At 27.6% G+C, this 17,781-nt stretch overlaps 4 protein-coding genes across 4 annotated transcripts; 2 read left to right on the top strand and 2 right to left on the bottom strand.

The window, feature by feature from the left end:
- Positions 1-3,779: 3,779 nt before the first annotated feature.
- On the top strand, positions 3,780-7,643 carry LOC130677882 (odorant receptor Or2-like). The gene is made up of 6 exons (XM_057484783.1): positions 3,780-4,127; positions 4,221-4,473; positions 4,537-4,643; positions 5,146-5,454; positions 5,510-5,788; positions 7,329-7,643. The coding sequence occupies exons 1-6, from the start codon at positions 3,930-3,932 to the stop codon at positions 7,395-7,397; spliced, it is 1,215 nt and encodes a 404-aa protein (XP_057340766.1). The 5' UTR covers positions 3,780-3,929; the 3' UTR covers positions 7,398-7,643.
- A 195-nt stretch (positions 7,644-7,838) lies between these two features.
- On the top strand, positions 7,839-9,467 carry LOC130677881 (uncharacterized). The gene has a single exon (XM_057484781.1). It carries the CDS (start codon positions 7,918-7,920, stop codon positions 9,385-9,387), a length of 1,470 nt encoding a protein of 489 aa, XP_057340764.1. The 5' UTR covers positions 7,839-7,917; the 3' UTR covers positions 9,388-9,467.
- On the bottom strand, positions 9,434-14,130 carry LOC130677885 (splicing factor 3A subunit 2-like). The gene is made up of 3 exons (XM_057484786.1): positions 13,766-14,130; positions 12,008-12,064; positions 9,434-11,862 (listed from the first exon to the last, which is right to left on the bottom strand). Exons 1-3 carry the CDS (start codon positions 13,815-13,817, stop codon positions 11,147-11,149), a joined length of 825 nt encoding a protein of 274 aa, XP_057340769.1. The 5' UTR covers positions 13,818-14,130; the 3' UTR covers positions 9,434-11,146.
- A 341-nt stretch (positions 14,131-14,471) lies between these two features.
- LOC130677890 (ATP synthase-coupling factor 6, mitochondrial) lies at positions 14,472-16,884 on the bottom strand. The gene is made up of 4 exons (XM_057484796.1): positions 16,816-16,884; positions 16,419-16,568; positions 15,698-15,828; positions 14,472-14,616 (listed from the first exon to the last, which is right to left on the bottom strand). The coding sequence occupies exons 2-4, from the start codon at positions 16,556-16,558 to the stop codon at positions 14,579-14,581; spliced, it is 309 nt and encodes a 102-aa protein (XP_057340779.1). The 5' UTR covers positions 16,559-16,568; positions 16,816-16,884; the 3' UTR covers positions 14,472-14,578.
- Between the last annotated feature and the right edge of the window lie 897 nt (positions 16,885-17,781).

Genomic DNA, 17,781 nt, shown 5'->3' on the forward strand with positions numbered 1-17,781 from the left:
TGAATTTACAGTGACCTTATAGGAAATTCACAGTGAATATACGGTGAATTGACCGCGAATTTTTGGTAAAGTCACAGTAAATATACAGTGAATATGCAGTGGATTTCCTGTGAATTTCTGACTATTTTATTCGTAAACTTTAAAACTGGAAATATTAATAAAAATAAGAATAACAATATTAATATTAATATTAATATTAATAATAATAATAATAATAATAATAATAATAATAATAATAATGATAATAATAATAATAACGAGCCATCTGCAGTCACTACGTGAAATTCCAAGATTTCGGACTCTTTCAGAAGAGTTATTCTGAGTTGATAGAACTCTCAGTAGAAAATTTGTGCAGCTGTCAAAAGAGTCATTTAGAGTTTTTTAGAAAAATAATTGATTTCCTTAACACGTATTTTTCTTTGTATTTTGACAAAAATTGTTCAAGAAAACATTAATGTCATAGTGTAATACAAGATACCCCTGTATTACTATCAAAAATGGATTATTATCTCTCTGCTAACATTCAGCGAGTAACGCATTCCATGATTGCTTCAAGATCAGAATTTATAACTTCTGAAATAAGTATCTTACCAGGGACACTACAAAAGGTGGGCGCGATCTAGTGGTGAGCACTGAACTACTTCCGCTGCTGCTGCCTAGCATCATAACTATTAAATCAATAATCATTAGGATTAAATATATATTCATTAATCTCGAACAAATATATATATATATATATTCATTCTGAATGGATATATTTTTTTGTGTCTAAGTAATATTTATTAGAGTTGATATAATAATATGTTGCTTTAATATTTGGGGTTGTTGGCACTGTAAAATAATTTAGTTGTCTATTAAATAAATATTTTCTTAACTTAACCAAATGATTTTATTATCTTAGTGAAAGAATTATTAATGTCAACCAAATAGAGTCTATATTAAATCATTTATTAAAAATGAGAAAATAGATCATGTCAACGTAATAAAATTTAGTTGTCCTAAATCAATTTTCGTTTAATAGAATTTAACAAAACCAATTTAATTGCCGAAGAGGAATTTTTTTCGTGTATTAAAACTTCCTGTAGAAAATTTGTGCAGCTGTGAAAAGTGTTATTTGGAGTTTTTTATATTTATTAAAATGTAAAAAAAATATTCATGTTATTTTTTTTTAACTGTTGATTATTTATGATTTTTAAATTTAAAAAAATTTAGAAATAGTATGAGTGTTTAAACACATGAGTGGAATTATCAAAAAATTTTTATAAATTTGATAAAAAAAAAAAAAATGTTTTTAATTACTTCTTTAGATTCCACCAGATGATTTATTATCTAACATGTTTAAGCCACAATTATATTTATATTTTAATATATGTATAAATAATTACCAGCCGTAACAAGTAATTGAAGTATCAATTATCGTCGGCATTATAAATTCGTCTCTTGACACTTAAGCTTCTAGCAACAAATTATTTTGCACACGGCAACGTAATCCGCCAAAAATTTTAATAAATATAAAAAACTCCAAATAACACTTTTCACAGCTGCACAAATTTTCTACAGGAAGTTTTAATGCACGAAAAAAATTCCTCTTCGGCAATTAAATTGGTTTTGTTAAATTCTATTAAACGAAAATTGATTTAGGACAACTTAATTTTATTACGTTGTTGACATGATCTATTTTCTCATTTTTAATAAATAATTTAATAGACTATATTTGGTTGACATTAATAATTCTCTCTCTAAGATAATAAAATCATTTGGTTAAGTTAAGAAAATATTTATTTAATAGACAACTAAATTATTTTACAGTGCCAACAACCCCAAATATTAAAGCAACATATTATTATATCAACTCTAATAAATATTACTTAGACACAAAAAAATATATCCATTCAGAATGAATATATATATATATATATATATATATATATATATATATATATTTGTTCGAGATTAATGAATATATATTTAATCCTAATGATTATTGATTTAATAGTTATGATGCTAGGCAGCAGCAGCGGAAGAAGTTCAGTGCTCACCACTAGATCGCGCCCACCTTTTGTAGTGTCCCTGGTAAGATACTTATTTCAGAAGTTATAAATTCTGATCTTGAAGCATTTATGGAATGCGTTACTCGCTGAATGTTAGCAGAGAGATGATAATCCATTTTTGATAGTGATACAGGGGTATCTTGTATTACACTATGACATTAATGTTTTCTTGAACAATTTTTGTCAAAGTACAAAGAAAAATACGTGTTAAGGAAATCAATTATTTTTCTAAAAAACTCTAAATGACTCTTTTGACAGCTGCACAAATTTTCTACTGAGAGTTCTATCAACTCAGAATAACTCTTCTGAAAGAGTCCGAAATTTTGGAATTACTCTGACTTTATACGTCAAATTAAAAGTTATTCCGAGTTTATAAGACTTTTTCAAACTTCGAAGAATGCTTAAACAACTTTTTTTCTGATAATTTAAAATCACCATAAAACTATAGTCAAACCACCATAAATTTACTGTGGAATCATGGTGAAATCACCACAAATTTACGGTGGAATCATGGTGAAATCACCACAAATTTACGGTGGAATCATGGTGAAATCACCATCAATTTACTGTGAAATCACCATTAATTCACTGTAAACTCGCAGTGAAATCACTGTAAAATCATAGTGAAATCACCATAGTTTACTGTGAAATCATGGTGAAATCACCATAAATTTACTGTAGAATCATGGTGAAATCACCGTAAATTTATTGTGAAATCATGGTGAAATCACCATTAATTCACTGTAAACTCGCAGTGAAATCACAGGGAAATCACTACTAAATCACAATGACAAAATGGCACAAAATCACTGTGAATTCACTATGAATTCACCGTAAACACACCGTAAACTCACGGTGAAAGTGAATTCACTGTGATTTCACTGTGATTTCACAGTGATTCCAAGTCCGCGAGGGATATAAAGTATCGTTACTGTAGAACATAATTCATAAATAAAATACTTAAAAAAAATTGTTTTGATGATTATGTTCATTACCTTATTTATTACTTCAGTTTATACAAACCTTAAGGGGAGTTTGTACTTTTTTCTTTTTCGAACTTGAGTTAACGAACGGTTTGTGTTGCTCTTGTATAGAAAATGGAGGCTCTGGCCAAATTTTTCGTGAAAAAATTTAAGTAGAAATTTTAATGTTTCAAACCGAGGATCGTCAGATTGTAGAGTAGTATCGATCCTTGGTATATATCTTGTGATAAGAGCATTCATTTGTGAAAAATACGTAAAGTGTATTATTAATATTTTATATTTCTGATTGTATAAATCAAATAATTTTTTCTGAGTATTAATAATAATTTATTCTGAGATTATAAGCTGAAATAACAAAAAAATTAATTAGTAAAGTTCGATAAAATTTTAGATATCAAAATTTTAAGTATTGAAATACTAAACAGAACTTGTCAGCAATTTGTGACGAGTTAGTTTTATGTTAAAAGTCTTAGTAATCTTGATTCAGTAAAAGTAAAAATGAAAATGACACTGAGCTATTAGACAGGAGACATATCACCTGGAATCTGCGCAATACAATGTCTTTGGTATCATAAACTATTTATAATCACCAACGTTTAATTTTTTCCTCTGTTATTACAACTGCCTCTAATTACACATAACGTAATTTTGCCATTTCTATGATAAAGAATTCTCTTTATTTTAATGAATTTTAAAATAAATATTGGCTAGAAAATTTTAAATGTCATTTCACCCACTACTTAATTTAATGAAAGGAAAAGAATACGCGGAAGTATATATGACTTCAAATGTACAGTTTCTTAGAAGTTAAAACTTCTTTGATCGAAATAACTTTCATCTTTTGGAAAAGTCTCGGTACTTCTACATAGTAATTATTCTATCGCGTATTACTGAAATGGAAAAGAAGACTATTAGTCACCACGCGTCGATAAAAATCACGCGTTTTTGTATGAGCGGAATCGGTATGTGGCACGTCGAGAAACCGCGAGATAAAATTATTTCAAATATTGTGTTGTGTTACACGATTGCTACCACAATAATTGCACTTATTGTCGAAGGGTTCGATATTTACCACTGCTTTGGTGACTTACATGTAAGTTATCTACCAAATCATTATATTTTCCGAGTGTCCATTTGAAAATTTTGTAGAAATATTTCTTAAATTTTTATTTACTTCGACGTGCAGGCTATTTCTTATACAGCGCCTTGTACAATTACGGTAGTCATTGAATTATTTAAGCTGACAAAATTTGTAATTAATCGACGAGAAGTTATGGCTTTCAATGATTATACATTTCGTAAATTTTGGAGTATTCCGTACATTGATTCGGAACGTAAAATATTGGATGATTGTAATAAAAAAAGTATTAAAATAATAATTATTTACATTATCATACTACAACTTGTTCTTTGGCAATATATAACTATTCCCATAATAGGTAAGTATCAGTTTCTTTTATTAATATGTACAAATTCTACTCAATTTTTTTTTTGTTTTTCAGAATCGTATGGAAAAACTGCATCCGAAAGAACTTTACCTTTTAATTTATGGTTTACATTTATTCCATTCAAAGAAACACCTTATTATGAAATATTTTATACTTTGCAAGTAAGCCGTTTATTTTGTATAGTTTTTATTTAAATTATGAGTTTACAGTAGGAGTGTACGAATCGTGTCGATAATCGAATTAAATAATTCCTCAACTTTCGAATTGTCTAATAGTTTTTGAATTATTCGTAATTTCTCAAATTACTCGATTCGAATCGAAAAAACTCTGATCAGCTTTGAAATATTCAATTTTCATTTAATTGAGGGCAAGTTTTTCAAAGTCACCAAAAGTAATTTGTTCGTAGTTTCATGTCGGAGCTCTATATATCTCTGACAAAAATTTGAATTCTCCGGATTGAAAAAATAACTTAATTTCGACTTTTTTGACATGCGTTTAACTTAGTAAATTTGATTTTGACTACACTTCCTTTTTTAACTTTGAAATTTAAGTAAACTCAGTCAAATTAGATTCGATTTGATGCGAATAATTTGTAAATTCGAACCATTCGCGCACCCCTAGTTTCTAGTTTATATTTAGTATTATTAATAAATAAAAATATAGACAGCTGCAACAATGAGTGTCTGTGCTTGTGCAACGACATTTGCAACATTTTTATTTACCATAAACCTTTATGTCACTGGACAATTTAAAATTTTACAACAACGATTGGAAACAGCTTGTCGAACAAATTATAATGAAAAAGTAGATTCAGTTGAAAAATCTTACACTAATCTTCGAAATAGTGTTGAATTACATCACGTACTGCTTAATTACATCGCAAGAATCGAAAAGCTCTATTGTCAAATAATGTTAATACAAACACTTGGCAGTGTCTTGCAAATTTGTTTCTCCGGGTTCCAAATACTTCTAGTAAGTGATTATTTATTACGCGTACATTGATTTTATTTCAAGCAGATTTTTGTAGGGAGTTGATAATTCTATTCTCCGGACAATGCTGAGTGCCGTTTTTTTTAGCGGTTCAATAAGTCAATTACTTTTGTATTCTTGGTCATGTCATGAAATAATTATCGAAAGCTTAGAAGTCGCTGAAGCGGCTTATCGGGCTTATTGGTACAGTTTATCTTGGTCGAAATATGGAAAATCATACAGACAAGCTTTGTTAATTATTATTGCGAGATCACGCAGACCATGTATTTTAACTGTCGGAAAATTTGTTCCAATGTCTCTTGAAACATTTACTTCAGTAAGTATTATATACTACACAGTAAAAAAGGATTCGTCAAAATTTACACTTGCCGTTTGTAGAACAATCGATTGACAGTTATTTCTATGTTTTTTCAACATCCCTGACGGTTTTGAATCACCCTGGAATCACCATGGAATCTCGGTGAATACACCGTGGAATCATGGTGGATACACCGTGTAACCACCCTGGATCTACCGTGATTCCACCGTGTTTCCACTCCCAGGGTGATTCAAAACCGCCAGGGATACGTCGTTCGTGTAGAAAAAGTTACACTCGTTTATGTTAAAAGTAACGCACATGAGTGTCCAAATCCTCGAAAATGTAACCTTCAACTTCGACATACTCATGTATTATTTGCAACACTTGAAAACTCTTTAATTTGACATACGCTTTTGTTTTACTTGGAGACTTTTCAAAAGTATTTATGACATTATTTAATGTATTGTTAAAATCAATGAAACAACTGTAGATAATTTTTTCTTCAGCAGTAAATAATAATAACGATAATATTAGTAATAATAATAATAATATCATGTATTGTTCAAACAAATAAAATTGATCATTATTTTAATATCAAAAAAATAATTATATTTCATCAACATTAGTTTAAAAGTTTAGGTTATGTATTTAAAAAACGATTATAAATAAAAGTTTAATTTTACCTGCATTGTCATGTACAAACTCTCAAAGTTTTTAGTTGAACTTGCTGCATAATAACTAAAATTAAAATTATAAAATGGAATTAATAATAAAAAATGCCGGTCGATCATTACAATAGTATAGGTACATAATAAGTAGTACGTCGTACTTCCCGCGTAAAAACAACAGAGACAATATTATTAACACGTGACTGGATGTAAATTCAACATCCTCTGTGCGTTATTTCAACGAATCTACAGAAATTGTATGTTTTTGAATCACCCTGGAAACACCCTGAATTCACGGTGGTTACACGGTGGGTTGTTTTTTTCATTTTATCACCGTGATTCCACGATGGTTACACGGTGTACCCACCGTGATTCCACGAACACCGCGTAATCACCGTGGATACATCGTGGAATCATGGTGGGTACACCGTGTAACCATCATGGATACACCGTGGAATCAGGGTGATAAAATGGCACAAACCCACCGTGTAACCACCGTGATTCCATCGTGTTTCCACTCCCAGGGTGTTTCCAGGGTGATTCAAAACCGCCAGGGTTAAATTTACACACAAGAATTGTCACTTTTACTTGAAATTTTCTGAGAATTCTTTTGTGATGGTCGAGATTATTTTTAACATATTTCGTGCGTTGATTTCACAGTAACACATAAAAAGTGTTATTTTCATAGAAAATAACAATTTTGTGTGTTAAAAAATCAATTGATTACGACAGTTGAAACAAGATAAACATTGTATGTTAAATTGACACACAAAAGTGTTGAAAATTTAACACTCAGAATTTTAACATACGCTTTTTTTACACTTTGACGATTCGTTTTTTACTGTGTATTTTTAATCGCATGTTTGTACTGATAAAAAAATTTGATGTAGGTTTTTAATACGTCTCTATCGTATTTTACGATTTTACTACAAATGAATGAAGAAATAGAAAATAATTAAGCACGATGTTCCCGATGATAAGAAATTTATTTTTTATAATCATCTGTCAAAGAATAAAATCAGAATGATGTAAAAACCATTGAGGAATTCCAATCGACTCTGATATTATAAATATTACAACAGAATTAATAAAAAATATTTAAGTATCGACTGTTAACTATTTCTAATTATTATCAATTAATAAAAAATTTGTTAATTATTCAAGTAAATTAAATTTAATAAAGAAAAATCCGCAAAATGTCAATACTACCAATCGACAGCACTTATTATTTATAATTTCTAAAGCTTTACATTTTTTACAGCGATGATTCATCGAGTTTTAATGCGTCATATTGTCATACTATCATAAAGATAGGAATAATATATACGAACATTATGTCTATAGACTGAATGTTAAAATGTCTTAAGATCTATTCGATAAATTGTCGACTAATTCAATAAAATTGTCATTACTGTCAGCATAAATATACGCTATAAATTTACCAACTTCACTTGTTGCTTAACATCAAACACTAGAGTAATGGAAACTATAGAATATGAAACAAGTGTACGTTTGCCGATATCTCAGGCAATATTCGATTTGATGATCGAAAAGTTTTCGAAGGATAAATTTGAAAAGTCGTTAATTCTTCATTACAACGACACAGTATTTCCGAACTCTGACAGTAATTTATATCCGAGTTACAGACTTGCGAACAATGCGTTCCAGTTGAAACAATGCATTCATCGGTTGAATCTATTGAAAGTCATTGTTTGTAATCAAGACAACAAAGAGAGTCTCAAAAATGACATTGATATCGGCAGTGAAAATTTGATTACCAACGCAATGTTCATACCCTTCACCAGGACAACCGCCAAAGAAACGATCGCCGAAGCATCTGATAAATTTAGTACAGTGCAAGATATTATAATACGTTACACTTTGTACAGTGAAAACAATATTCGTGTATGTGTTGAAAAAATATCACAAAATCAAGGTGGCGCGTATTATTTTTCAGCCGAAATTGAATACGATCGTGATTACAAGACAATAAATTATGAAGAATTTACCAAAATTGAAAATTCATTTTGGAATTTACTCTCGGATAAATATCTGCCCGAATTTTATCACTTGTTGGACACAAATGCTATTTACAATTACGTCGAATTATCGCAACTACTGAACATACCCTGTCGCAAATTTTCACCGATCCATCAATACTCTTGCAATTTGATTGACTATAAATTGAAGTACAAATTCGACGGCTACAAAGGTCGGATGATAAACAATAATTTGAATACCGACACAATATTGTATTGGGACGACATGCATAATACTGGGGAAATATCATCGAAATTTTTGAATCGATTTCCTCACATTATTTTTCAGTATGAAGTTATTCCTGATAAGCGATGGATTATTTTTACTGATATTATCGGTGTTATATTTCACAAGCAATTATATATGCCGGAACCAAATGATGTCTTATCATTTTTTTCTTCTTTTCCGCGGCAAGAGATTAATCATCCGTTGCTGAGTGATAAAACAAATTGCCGCTCGTTCAAATTCATTATCTCAATTAATGATAATCGTAACAATAATGATGATGACGGTTTGCTGAAAGATGAATTTTCAATTGGGGTTCAGTTTACGATCCGAGATAAAGAAAACGAAGACTATTTTTCGTCATCGTTCATTGATTATACTGATGGGTTTATAATAGTGTGCAATAATCGCGAATATAAATACAAAATTCCAACACTGGATGTACGGATTATAAACGAAATGGCTTTTTTGGACGAAAGCGCAACCCCGATATTTGAAAAAAAATTAGTTGCGTCGTTTTTATTGAACCCGCAGTCAATTTATGAAATAACTTTGCGGCGAGGGCAAGTTGTTATTTTGCGTGAGCGGTTTGAAAGACAATTTACTTCGAACTCCGAAGAATTTGAAATTTTTAAATCTGAGCTGGAATATATGTCGCAGCAGTTGCGGTTACTTCAGCAGTAATTTATAACTGATAAGAACGGAATTTGTGTTGATAAAATAAAAAATGTTTTAAAAAATGATAAATATGTTTATTCAAAAATCCCGCCAATACTTTTGATCGATACTGATTAAAATAACAATTATTTTATTTTCGAGGAGTTTAATTACAAGTTTTATTTATGTTTGTTAATTTTTTAAAGATTAATTGTACAATTTTATAATTTAAAATAAAATACTTTAGCGCAAAAGCTTGTCTACAATAAAAAATATGTATATTGTATTAAAAATAGACTTTGATTCTATAACGGCGTTGTGTAACAATTATTGTAAATACTTTTAAAAATTCAAATATTATAAAAGTTTGATTTTATAATAAAAAACGGAGTATATCATATTGTGAAGCAATAGCTTTTTGCTTTTAATCTAGACATATATTGACTTATCATAATTTATTATGTCATTCAATTTTTATAAGCTTATATCAACAGGGTGGCCACGGAGAAATTATTTCAAAATTCCCTGATATTTCCCGGTTTTCCAGTAAAGTTTTTCACATTTTTTCCTGATTTAGAAATTTTATTCGTATTATTTAGATATTCAAAGTTTTTATTTTATTTTCAATTTTAATAATTAAATTTGATAATTAAATCATGCGAGAAACCAGAAAAAAATGGCAATAAAATAAATTAATATTGCCTGCTTTTGATTATTCGATGTTAAAAATGTATAAGTTAAAATATTTCATAAGAAATTTTGTAATTTAAATAAATTCAAAATACACTGGTTACAAAAACTAAGCGATATTAAAAAAATTTTAAATTTTTTGGTAATTTTCAACAGTTTGTAACTCGAAGGAAAATGGTCGTACAATAAAAACAAAAAGTCAAACTGTAGCTTCAAGTGTCTAGTTTTTTGATCTGGTCTTAAAATTTTTTTATTATGCAGGGTTCCGGAGCAATCAAAAATCAATCATAATTATCGAAAAAAATTTATTGAAGCTCGGAGACCGTTTTTAAGACGACCAAAAATTTGGCTAATTTCTTTTTCGATAGTTTTCTTAGGATTACTCGGGAACCGCACATAATAAAAAAATATAAAGACCAGATCAGAAAACTAGACACTTGAAGCTACAATTTGCTTTTTTTGTTTTTGTCGTATGACCATTTTCCTTTGAGTTACAATCTGTTGAAAATCACTTTAAAATTTGAGATTTTTTTAACATACCTTAGTTTTTATAACTAGTGAAGAATTTAAAATTTTTTAAATTTTGAACTGTTACAATTTTATTCCCGGATACTTTTCGAAATTCCCTGACATTTCCACGATATTTCCCGGTTCGTGGCCACCCTGGTACTGTTGTATGAAACTGAAATTAGCTGACGTCTTATAACTTTTGATTTTTTTAAAACCAATAGATTTGAAACAAAAAAATTTCAAAAAATTACACTTACAGATTTTTTTATTTTCTACCTGTGCATATTTTTCTTTTTATTTTATTAAAAATTAAATTGCAAAAAAAAATACAAAAATTATTAATTGTATGCTAACTTCAGGGTCATGTTTGAATGATACAGAAGTTAACCGACGTTTAATAATTGATCATACTGTTTTAAAATACTTGATCGTGTGATAAATATTAAAACTAATGGATGGAAGAAAGTTAATTTACTACTAAATTATAAATTTTTGTTCTTTCAAAATTGATCCTTAGCAATTGCGAAAAATATTTTTATATTACAAGTATATATTTTAAAAATAGTTAATTATTTTTAGATTATAATTAAAAAATATTTTTAGCAAAGATAAATATAGTAACAAGTGTAACAATAAGGCCGCTGTTATTAATTATTGATCCAGCAGCATTAGTTGATGTTTTGTAAGTTACAGAGCTTGCTGGGTTTCCGTAATAATTACCATTAGGTGGATTTTGCGGTGGAACATATGGCTGAGGAACCGAACCTGGAACTGCTGGATTAGGTTGGAAACCTTGTGGATAAGGTTGTTGAGCAGCTGGATCTCCTGGAGCTGGACCAGTCCCATTTCCATAGTAATTATTGTAAACAATTTCAGTATGTGTTACACCAGGTGCTGCAGGTGCTGGTGCTGGCGCTGGAGCATAACCCGAAGATCCCGAGAAACCGTGGCCATAAATTCCTCCAGGAATTACTCTGTTTACAGCGGCATTGACTCCGGCACTGACTACCGCACCCACAGCAGCTTCTTTGGCAATGGTACCAATTCCACGTTTCTCTGATTCAACTATAATTGTTTGTGCAGGTTGAGCTGGTGCTGGATGATAACCAGTATTTGGTGGGGGATGATAGCCAGCATTTGGCTGCGGATAGCCAGCATTTGGCGGTGGATGGTAGCCAGCATTTGGCTGCGGATGGTAGCCAGTATTTGATGGTGGATGATAACTGGGATTGTGGCTCTGACTTGGATGATAGTTCGTTGCAGTGTGAGATGGATATCCACCGGAAGGATGATACGACCCACCTGACAAAATTAATTAATTATAATATTTAAATTTAATGACCAGCTTACAATTAATTGACGAACTTATAGATGATTTTTTTTAAATGACCAGTTGATGCAAAGATACAGGTAAAATTTCTAAGGCTATGTGACGAGTGATGATTACCTGAACTAGGTCGACTATGGACTTTCCCAGCATTTTTGACTCTTCCACCGTCAATACCTAAAAATAAGTGTAATTAATTAATATATAAAGATAGATAATAATTTTATTTGACCCTAGAGCCTAAGCTCCCTCAGGGCCATCAATTTTTAATGCATTGGTTTACATTTGTGTAATTATGATAATAATAATATGGCTTTCTACAAAAATTAATTAGTTGATTGATTGGAAGTTTACATATTAATTATAATAAAATGTTAAGTAATTGCAAAATTATTCTTAAATAAGTGTCATACCATATGATACATTGAAGTATATATATATATATATTTAAGTATTATGATAATGAGTGTGATGTAGCAGACATTAGACAAATTTAAAATTATAAATAAATAGATTAAATTTAAAATTTTATTTTAGTAATTTTTTACCGTTTATTTATAATTTTAAATTTATCTGGTGTCTGCTACATTCATATTCATTCATGATACTGGAGTTAGTTGACGTCTGATGATTTTTGGATTGTTTTTCACACCATAAATTTAAAAAAATGCACTTGCAGTCATTTAAATTTTCTACATGTGCATATTTTTAGTTTTTTTTTTTTTTAATTAAATTGTTGAAAAAATTTTTAATTGTCTGCTAATTTCATGATACTGAAGTTAGCCGACGTCTAATAATTTTTTGTTTTTTTTTAGTGGATAAATTATAAGAAAAAAAATATTTTAAAAAATTGCATCTGTAGTTTTTTAAATTTTCTACATGTGCATATTTTTAGTTTTTGTTTTTTTGTAATTGATTTGTTGAAAAAAAAATCCGAAAATTATTAATTGTCTGCTAACTTCAGTATCATGCTAATTTCAGGATCATTACAAACTTTAGTATCATAAAGTATTAAATAAATATTTAAAAAATATTTTTATATAAATAATATTCATTTGTTGAAGCATTATTTTTTAGTTACTAGACACAAAACAATAAGAATAAAAATCTATGTAATTTAAATGTTGAAAATTAATTTTTTTTTTTTTAAATACTGTAATTTAAAAACTTTCTCCCGAATACTTGTCAAGGTTTCATAATATCGTATAAAAATAGTTTGCGAGGAAAAAATAGCTGACGAGGAAAAAACAATTAAAAAAAAAAAGAAATAATCATCGAAATCATCACCTTGAATTTTCAAACGCAAGGATAAATTCAATAAAATAAATACTCAGATATCTCTTGACATTGAAATTATTTTATAAAATAAAACTACAGTATTTTGTTATTTCAAAATTTAAAGGCATAGTTCTTATATATTTTATGATAAATCCCTGAAATATCATCTAGTGATTTTACAATTAATTTTACACACGGACATTATGACCTCCATTAAGTAAATCAATAAAATAAAAACTTTCTCAAGAGATGAACTTGCAGAAAACTTTCTTTTTTTTTTAAATTTAACCGTAACCTCACTTGTTAAAAATTAAAATCCTTTATATTTTAAAATAAAACCAATTACGTGCGAAAATTTGAATTTTTAAAAATAAACACGAGTGTGAATGCAGCTGACACTTGGCAATGTTTTAAATTTAATCATAAATAAATAAAATCTAAGCAGAACAGAATTTAAAAATCCGTTTTTAAATAAACGAAGAAAAATCAAAGCGCGCATTTTTTAAATTTTTGTTTATTTAAAATTTATAAATTTATCGTCTGTGAAATTTACAAATAAATATATGACGCATTTAATAAAATATTTAATAATTTACTCACATGATGAAACCAACAAAATCACTAAGAAGCAGCTCCATATTTTGAATTCCATTTTTTGTTTAAAAAAAAACAGAAGTATTTCTGATGCCGATATCGCAATTTGTGCAACAAAAATAATTAAATTCAAGGCTAATTTTCTAATTAAACGTATTATGTGTGAGTACAAACAGATGGATAAAATAAATATTCTAATTTAGAATAGTTTCGTAAAGTTGACGTACACGATATAGTAACATCAAACAACGGTGTGGGAATGAATCACAAGAGTCTTTTTTCTTTTTCAGCTGACGATTGAGGGAGGGATACAAATAATTACAATATTGACGTCACAACAAATATTATAATAACAATAGTTATTTTATGACCACAGACTTATCTGTATGATGACAATTGTAAATAAAATTATCAACACATTAATTTAAAAAAAGATAAGAGTTTATTAAATTAATGATAAAATGCAGTTATACTAGGTCTCTAATTTATCTTTAATTCGGTTTTCCTCCATGATACCGACGGTATTTTTGTGATTTAATTATTTTATTTTATTTTAATTATAAAAGTTTAATTTTTAATGGGTGACAGATTTTTTGTGAAACTGTCAAAGAAATTTAATGGTGAGCTCATAAGGTGATTGTTTGGATTAAAAAATATTTAAAATAATTGGAGGAAATTAAATTACGATAAATGAATATCTGATTTTAATAAATACGTTTTTAAATGTAACGATACTTTTATTATTTTTTTTCTAATTATTTATAGATACATTGTAATTAAATTTTGAGTTTCACTAGTGAAAAAAAATAATGTTAGTAATTAATTTTTGCTGATGATGTCATACTCGATTTTGGGATCTGAAAAAATAGTAATTGAATATTAATAAATTTACAGTAGCCACTTGGAGCAGATTTTTTAATCAGGTATTTAGTTAAAGTAGAGATTAATTTGTTCTTGTTGGTGAATAATTTATGATTAGACTGAATTTGAATTTAGATTTAAATATCTTTTGAACAGTTAAATTTATAAAAAAATTATAAGAGACCTTTTTTGTAGAGCATTCAATTCTCTACGAAAATATGTTATGGTCGTTTCAATTTATTGATCGGTTAACTAGTTATAAAATTTCAGTTAAAAAAAAATTTCCCATTTTTGAAATAAAACTTTATTTTTCTATACTATCGCGGTTTTTTTTAAATATCTCATGAAATATGCAGATTAAAGGAAAAAGTCATTGGAACAATTTTGTAGGAAATTAAATTCTTGACAAAAAAGTTCACATTCATTTTTTTTATAAAATGTGTATTCATGAAGATATTAAAAAAAATCATTTTTTAGATCTCATGAATTGAGCATTTCAAGAATTACAAATGTTTTTTTTAAATATCTTATGAAATATGCAGATTAAAAGAAAAAATCATAGGAACAATTTTGTAGGAAATTAAATTCTTGACAAAAAAGTTCATGTTTATTTTTTTTATAAAATGTGTATTTATGAAGATATTTTAAAAAAACATTTTTTAGGTCTCATGAATTGAGCGTTTTAAGGATTGCAAATGCTTTTTTCAAATATCTTCGTAAATGTGCATTTTATAAAAAAAATGAACATGACCGTTTTTGTCAAGAATTTAATTTCCTACAAAATTGTTCTCATGATTTTTTCCTTTAATCTGCATATTTCATGAGATATTAAAAAAAAACCGCGATTGTATCGAAAAATAAACTTTGATCGTCCTGAGGCACGTGTTCTTTTTACTTAATAAAAAAAAACCAAATTCCCTACATATTTTTTCACTAAAAAGAAGCTTTTTATGCGTCTGAGAAAATTTAATTTTTAACGACCACCCTAATATATGTATTTATACTTATAAATGTAAATCTCAGATTTAACTTAACCAGTGACTAAAAAATCGCGCGATTTTTAATCATAAAAAGTACCTTCAAATTTAAATTGTGGGAACTTGGTCATATCAACTCCAGGTCCACCTCCAAATTGGGTGGAGAGTCGTTCCAAATCACTTTTAAGTTCTTTCTGGATTTCAGGGCTTGGGTCGACTAATTTTCCACCTCTGAAAAAAAAATAAAAGTCAGTTGTCAGATAACTAAAATCATGAGTGTGAAAGTAATGACAAGTGGGAAGTTTTCGAATTTCAAAATAAACAAATAAAATGTCAGCAGAATAAAGATTTTAAAAATGCGTATGAAGAATCAGCCCGTGCATTTTTTTAAATTTCATTATTTCATCTAATTAATTTTTTTATTCATAATTTATAAAGTGTCTTATGTCTGCTACATTCACTTTCATAAAATCATTATTATAAATTTCTTCTGCTGAATTTCTAATCTAATTCAATTTAATGTTGTTATTTAAATAATAGATTCCTTTTCTGTTATATTTATTTTTCTGCTATAATTTATATATTAGATTTTGTATAGATTATGATGGAAATCTGTGCAATGCATTAGTTAGTTTATGAGATTATATTTGATGATATTATATTATATACTTATGTTCTATAGACACACATTTGTGTGAATTTTTGTATAATTGACGAGTGGCGTTAATAAATAAATAAATTTGAAGATCATCTGAGTTGAGTAATAAACTGATAAATTTACAGTTTAAAATTATAAAAATATAAATTTAATCAACACTTACGAACTCTTGGATTTGTATTCACGAATTTTATCTAAAAATAATTGTTGGATTGGATCAGAAGCTTTTTGCATGCATGGTGCCATAATTCCAATGTTTCTCCGAACGATTTTCGATATATTCAATACTTTCGGTGTCAACATGATTGTTTCTGAAATTAAATAATTTATTTAATTAATTTAAGTTATTAATAAATACTAAAAATATATAATTATTTAATATATTTATCATTATATTATTTATCTTATGTAATATATGAAAATCTTTTCCAAAAATAATTTATGACTATCAAGTTCAAATTTTAAGATTTATTTTTATTAATTATAACTTAAATTATTAATATAATTTTATGTAATTGATATTTAATTATTAATTGTGAGTTTAAATAAAATAATTTACCTTTTTTTTGCAGATCAATCAGTTGGAGTCTGGGCAATCAGCTGGTAGTTCCAATATGGCGACTGATCTACTACTCAAGTGAAAAACATTCGCCAGTAAAATTTAAAATTCATAAATATAAATAAGTATCAATCAATAAAAATAAATATGAGTAATTAAGTGGAAAAATAAATTTTTTAATTGTTATTTTTATTTCAAAGGTAATTATTAATTTAATTCTTTATTTTGTTGCATAAATTATAAATAATTCATAAGCCATCTAGCGAATTTTTGAATAAATTTTTGGCGGCAATTTTAAAAGTTTTAATTATTATTTTTATTTTTGTAATTATAATTAATTAACTTTTGTAGTTTAAATAATTTTTTTTCTATGAGTAATTCATTAAATTTAAAAAAAAAAAATTATTAGACGTCGGCTAACATCAGTATAAAAAAAATATGATACTGACGTCCAATGATTTTTGGATTTTTTTTTAAACAGTAAATTATAAAAAAAAAGTATTTAAAAAAAATGCTCCTATAGTTTTTCAAATTTTCTACATGTGCATATTTTTATTTTTTTTTTAATTAAGTCGTTGAAAAAAAAAATTCAAAAATTTGTAACTGTCTGCTAACTTCAGGTTCATAAAAAAAATTTATGATTCTGAAGTTAGTAGACAATTTTTGAATTTTTTTTTTCGACAATTTATTTACTAGAATAAAAAAACAAAAAAAAATGCACATGTAGAAAATTTAAAAAACTTTAAGTGCAATTTTTAAAAATATTTTTTTTTCAATCCGTTTTGAAAAAAATAAAAAATTACGAGACTTCAGCTAACTTCAGTATCATAAAAAATTTATGAGTTTAAATGTAGCTGTCAGTTGTAAATTTAAAAAATTTTGAAATAATGTACATGGAATAAAATAAAAAAATGCGCATCTGTAGAATTTGAAACTCAGTATGTGAATTTTTTTTATTTTTATTTTT

The sequence above is a fragment of the Microplitis mediator genome, chromosome 11 (genome assembly GCF_029852145.1).
Source record: "Microplitis mediator isolate UGA2020A chromosome 11, iyMicMedi2.1, whole genome shotgun sequence".
Lineage (NCBI taxonomy): Eukaryota > Metazoa > Arthropoda > Insecta > Hymenoptera > Braconidae > Microplitis > Microplitis mediator.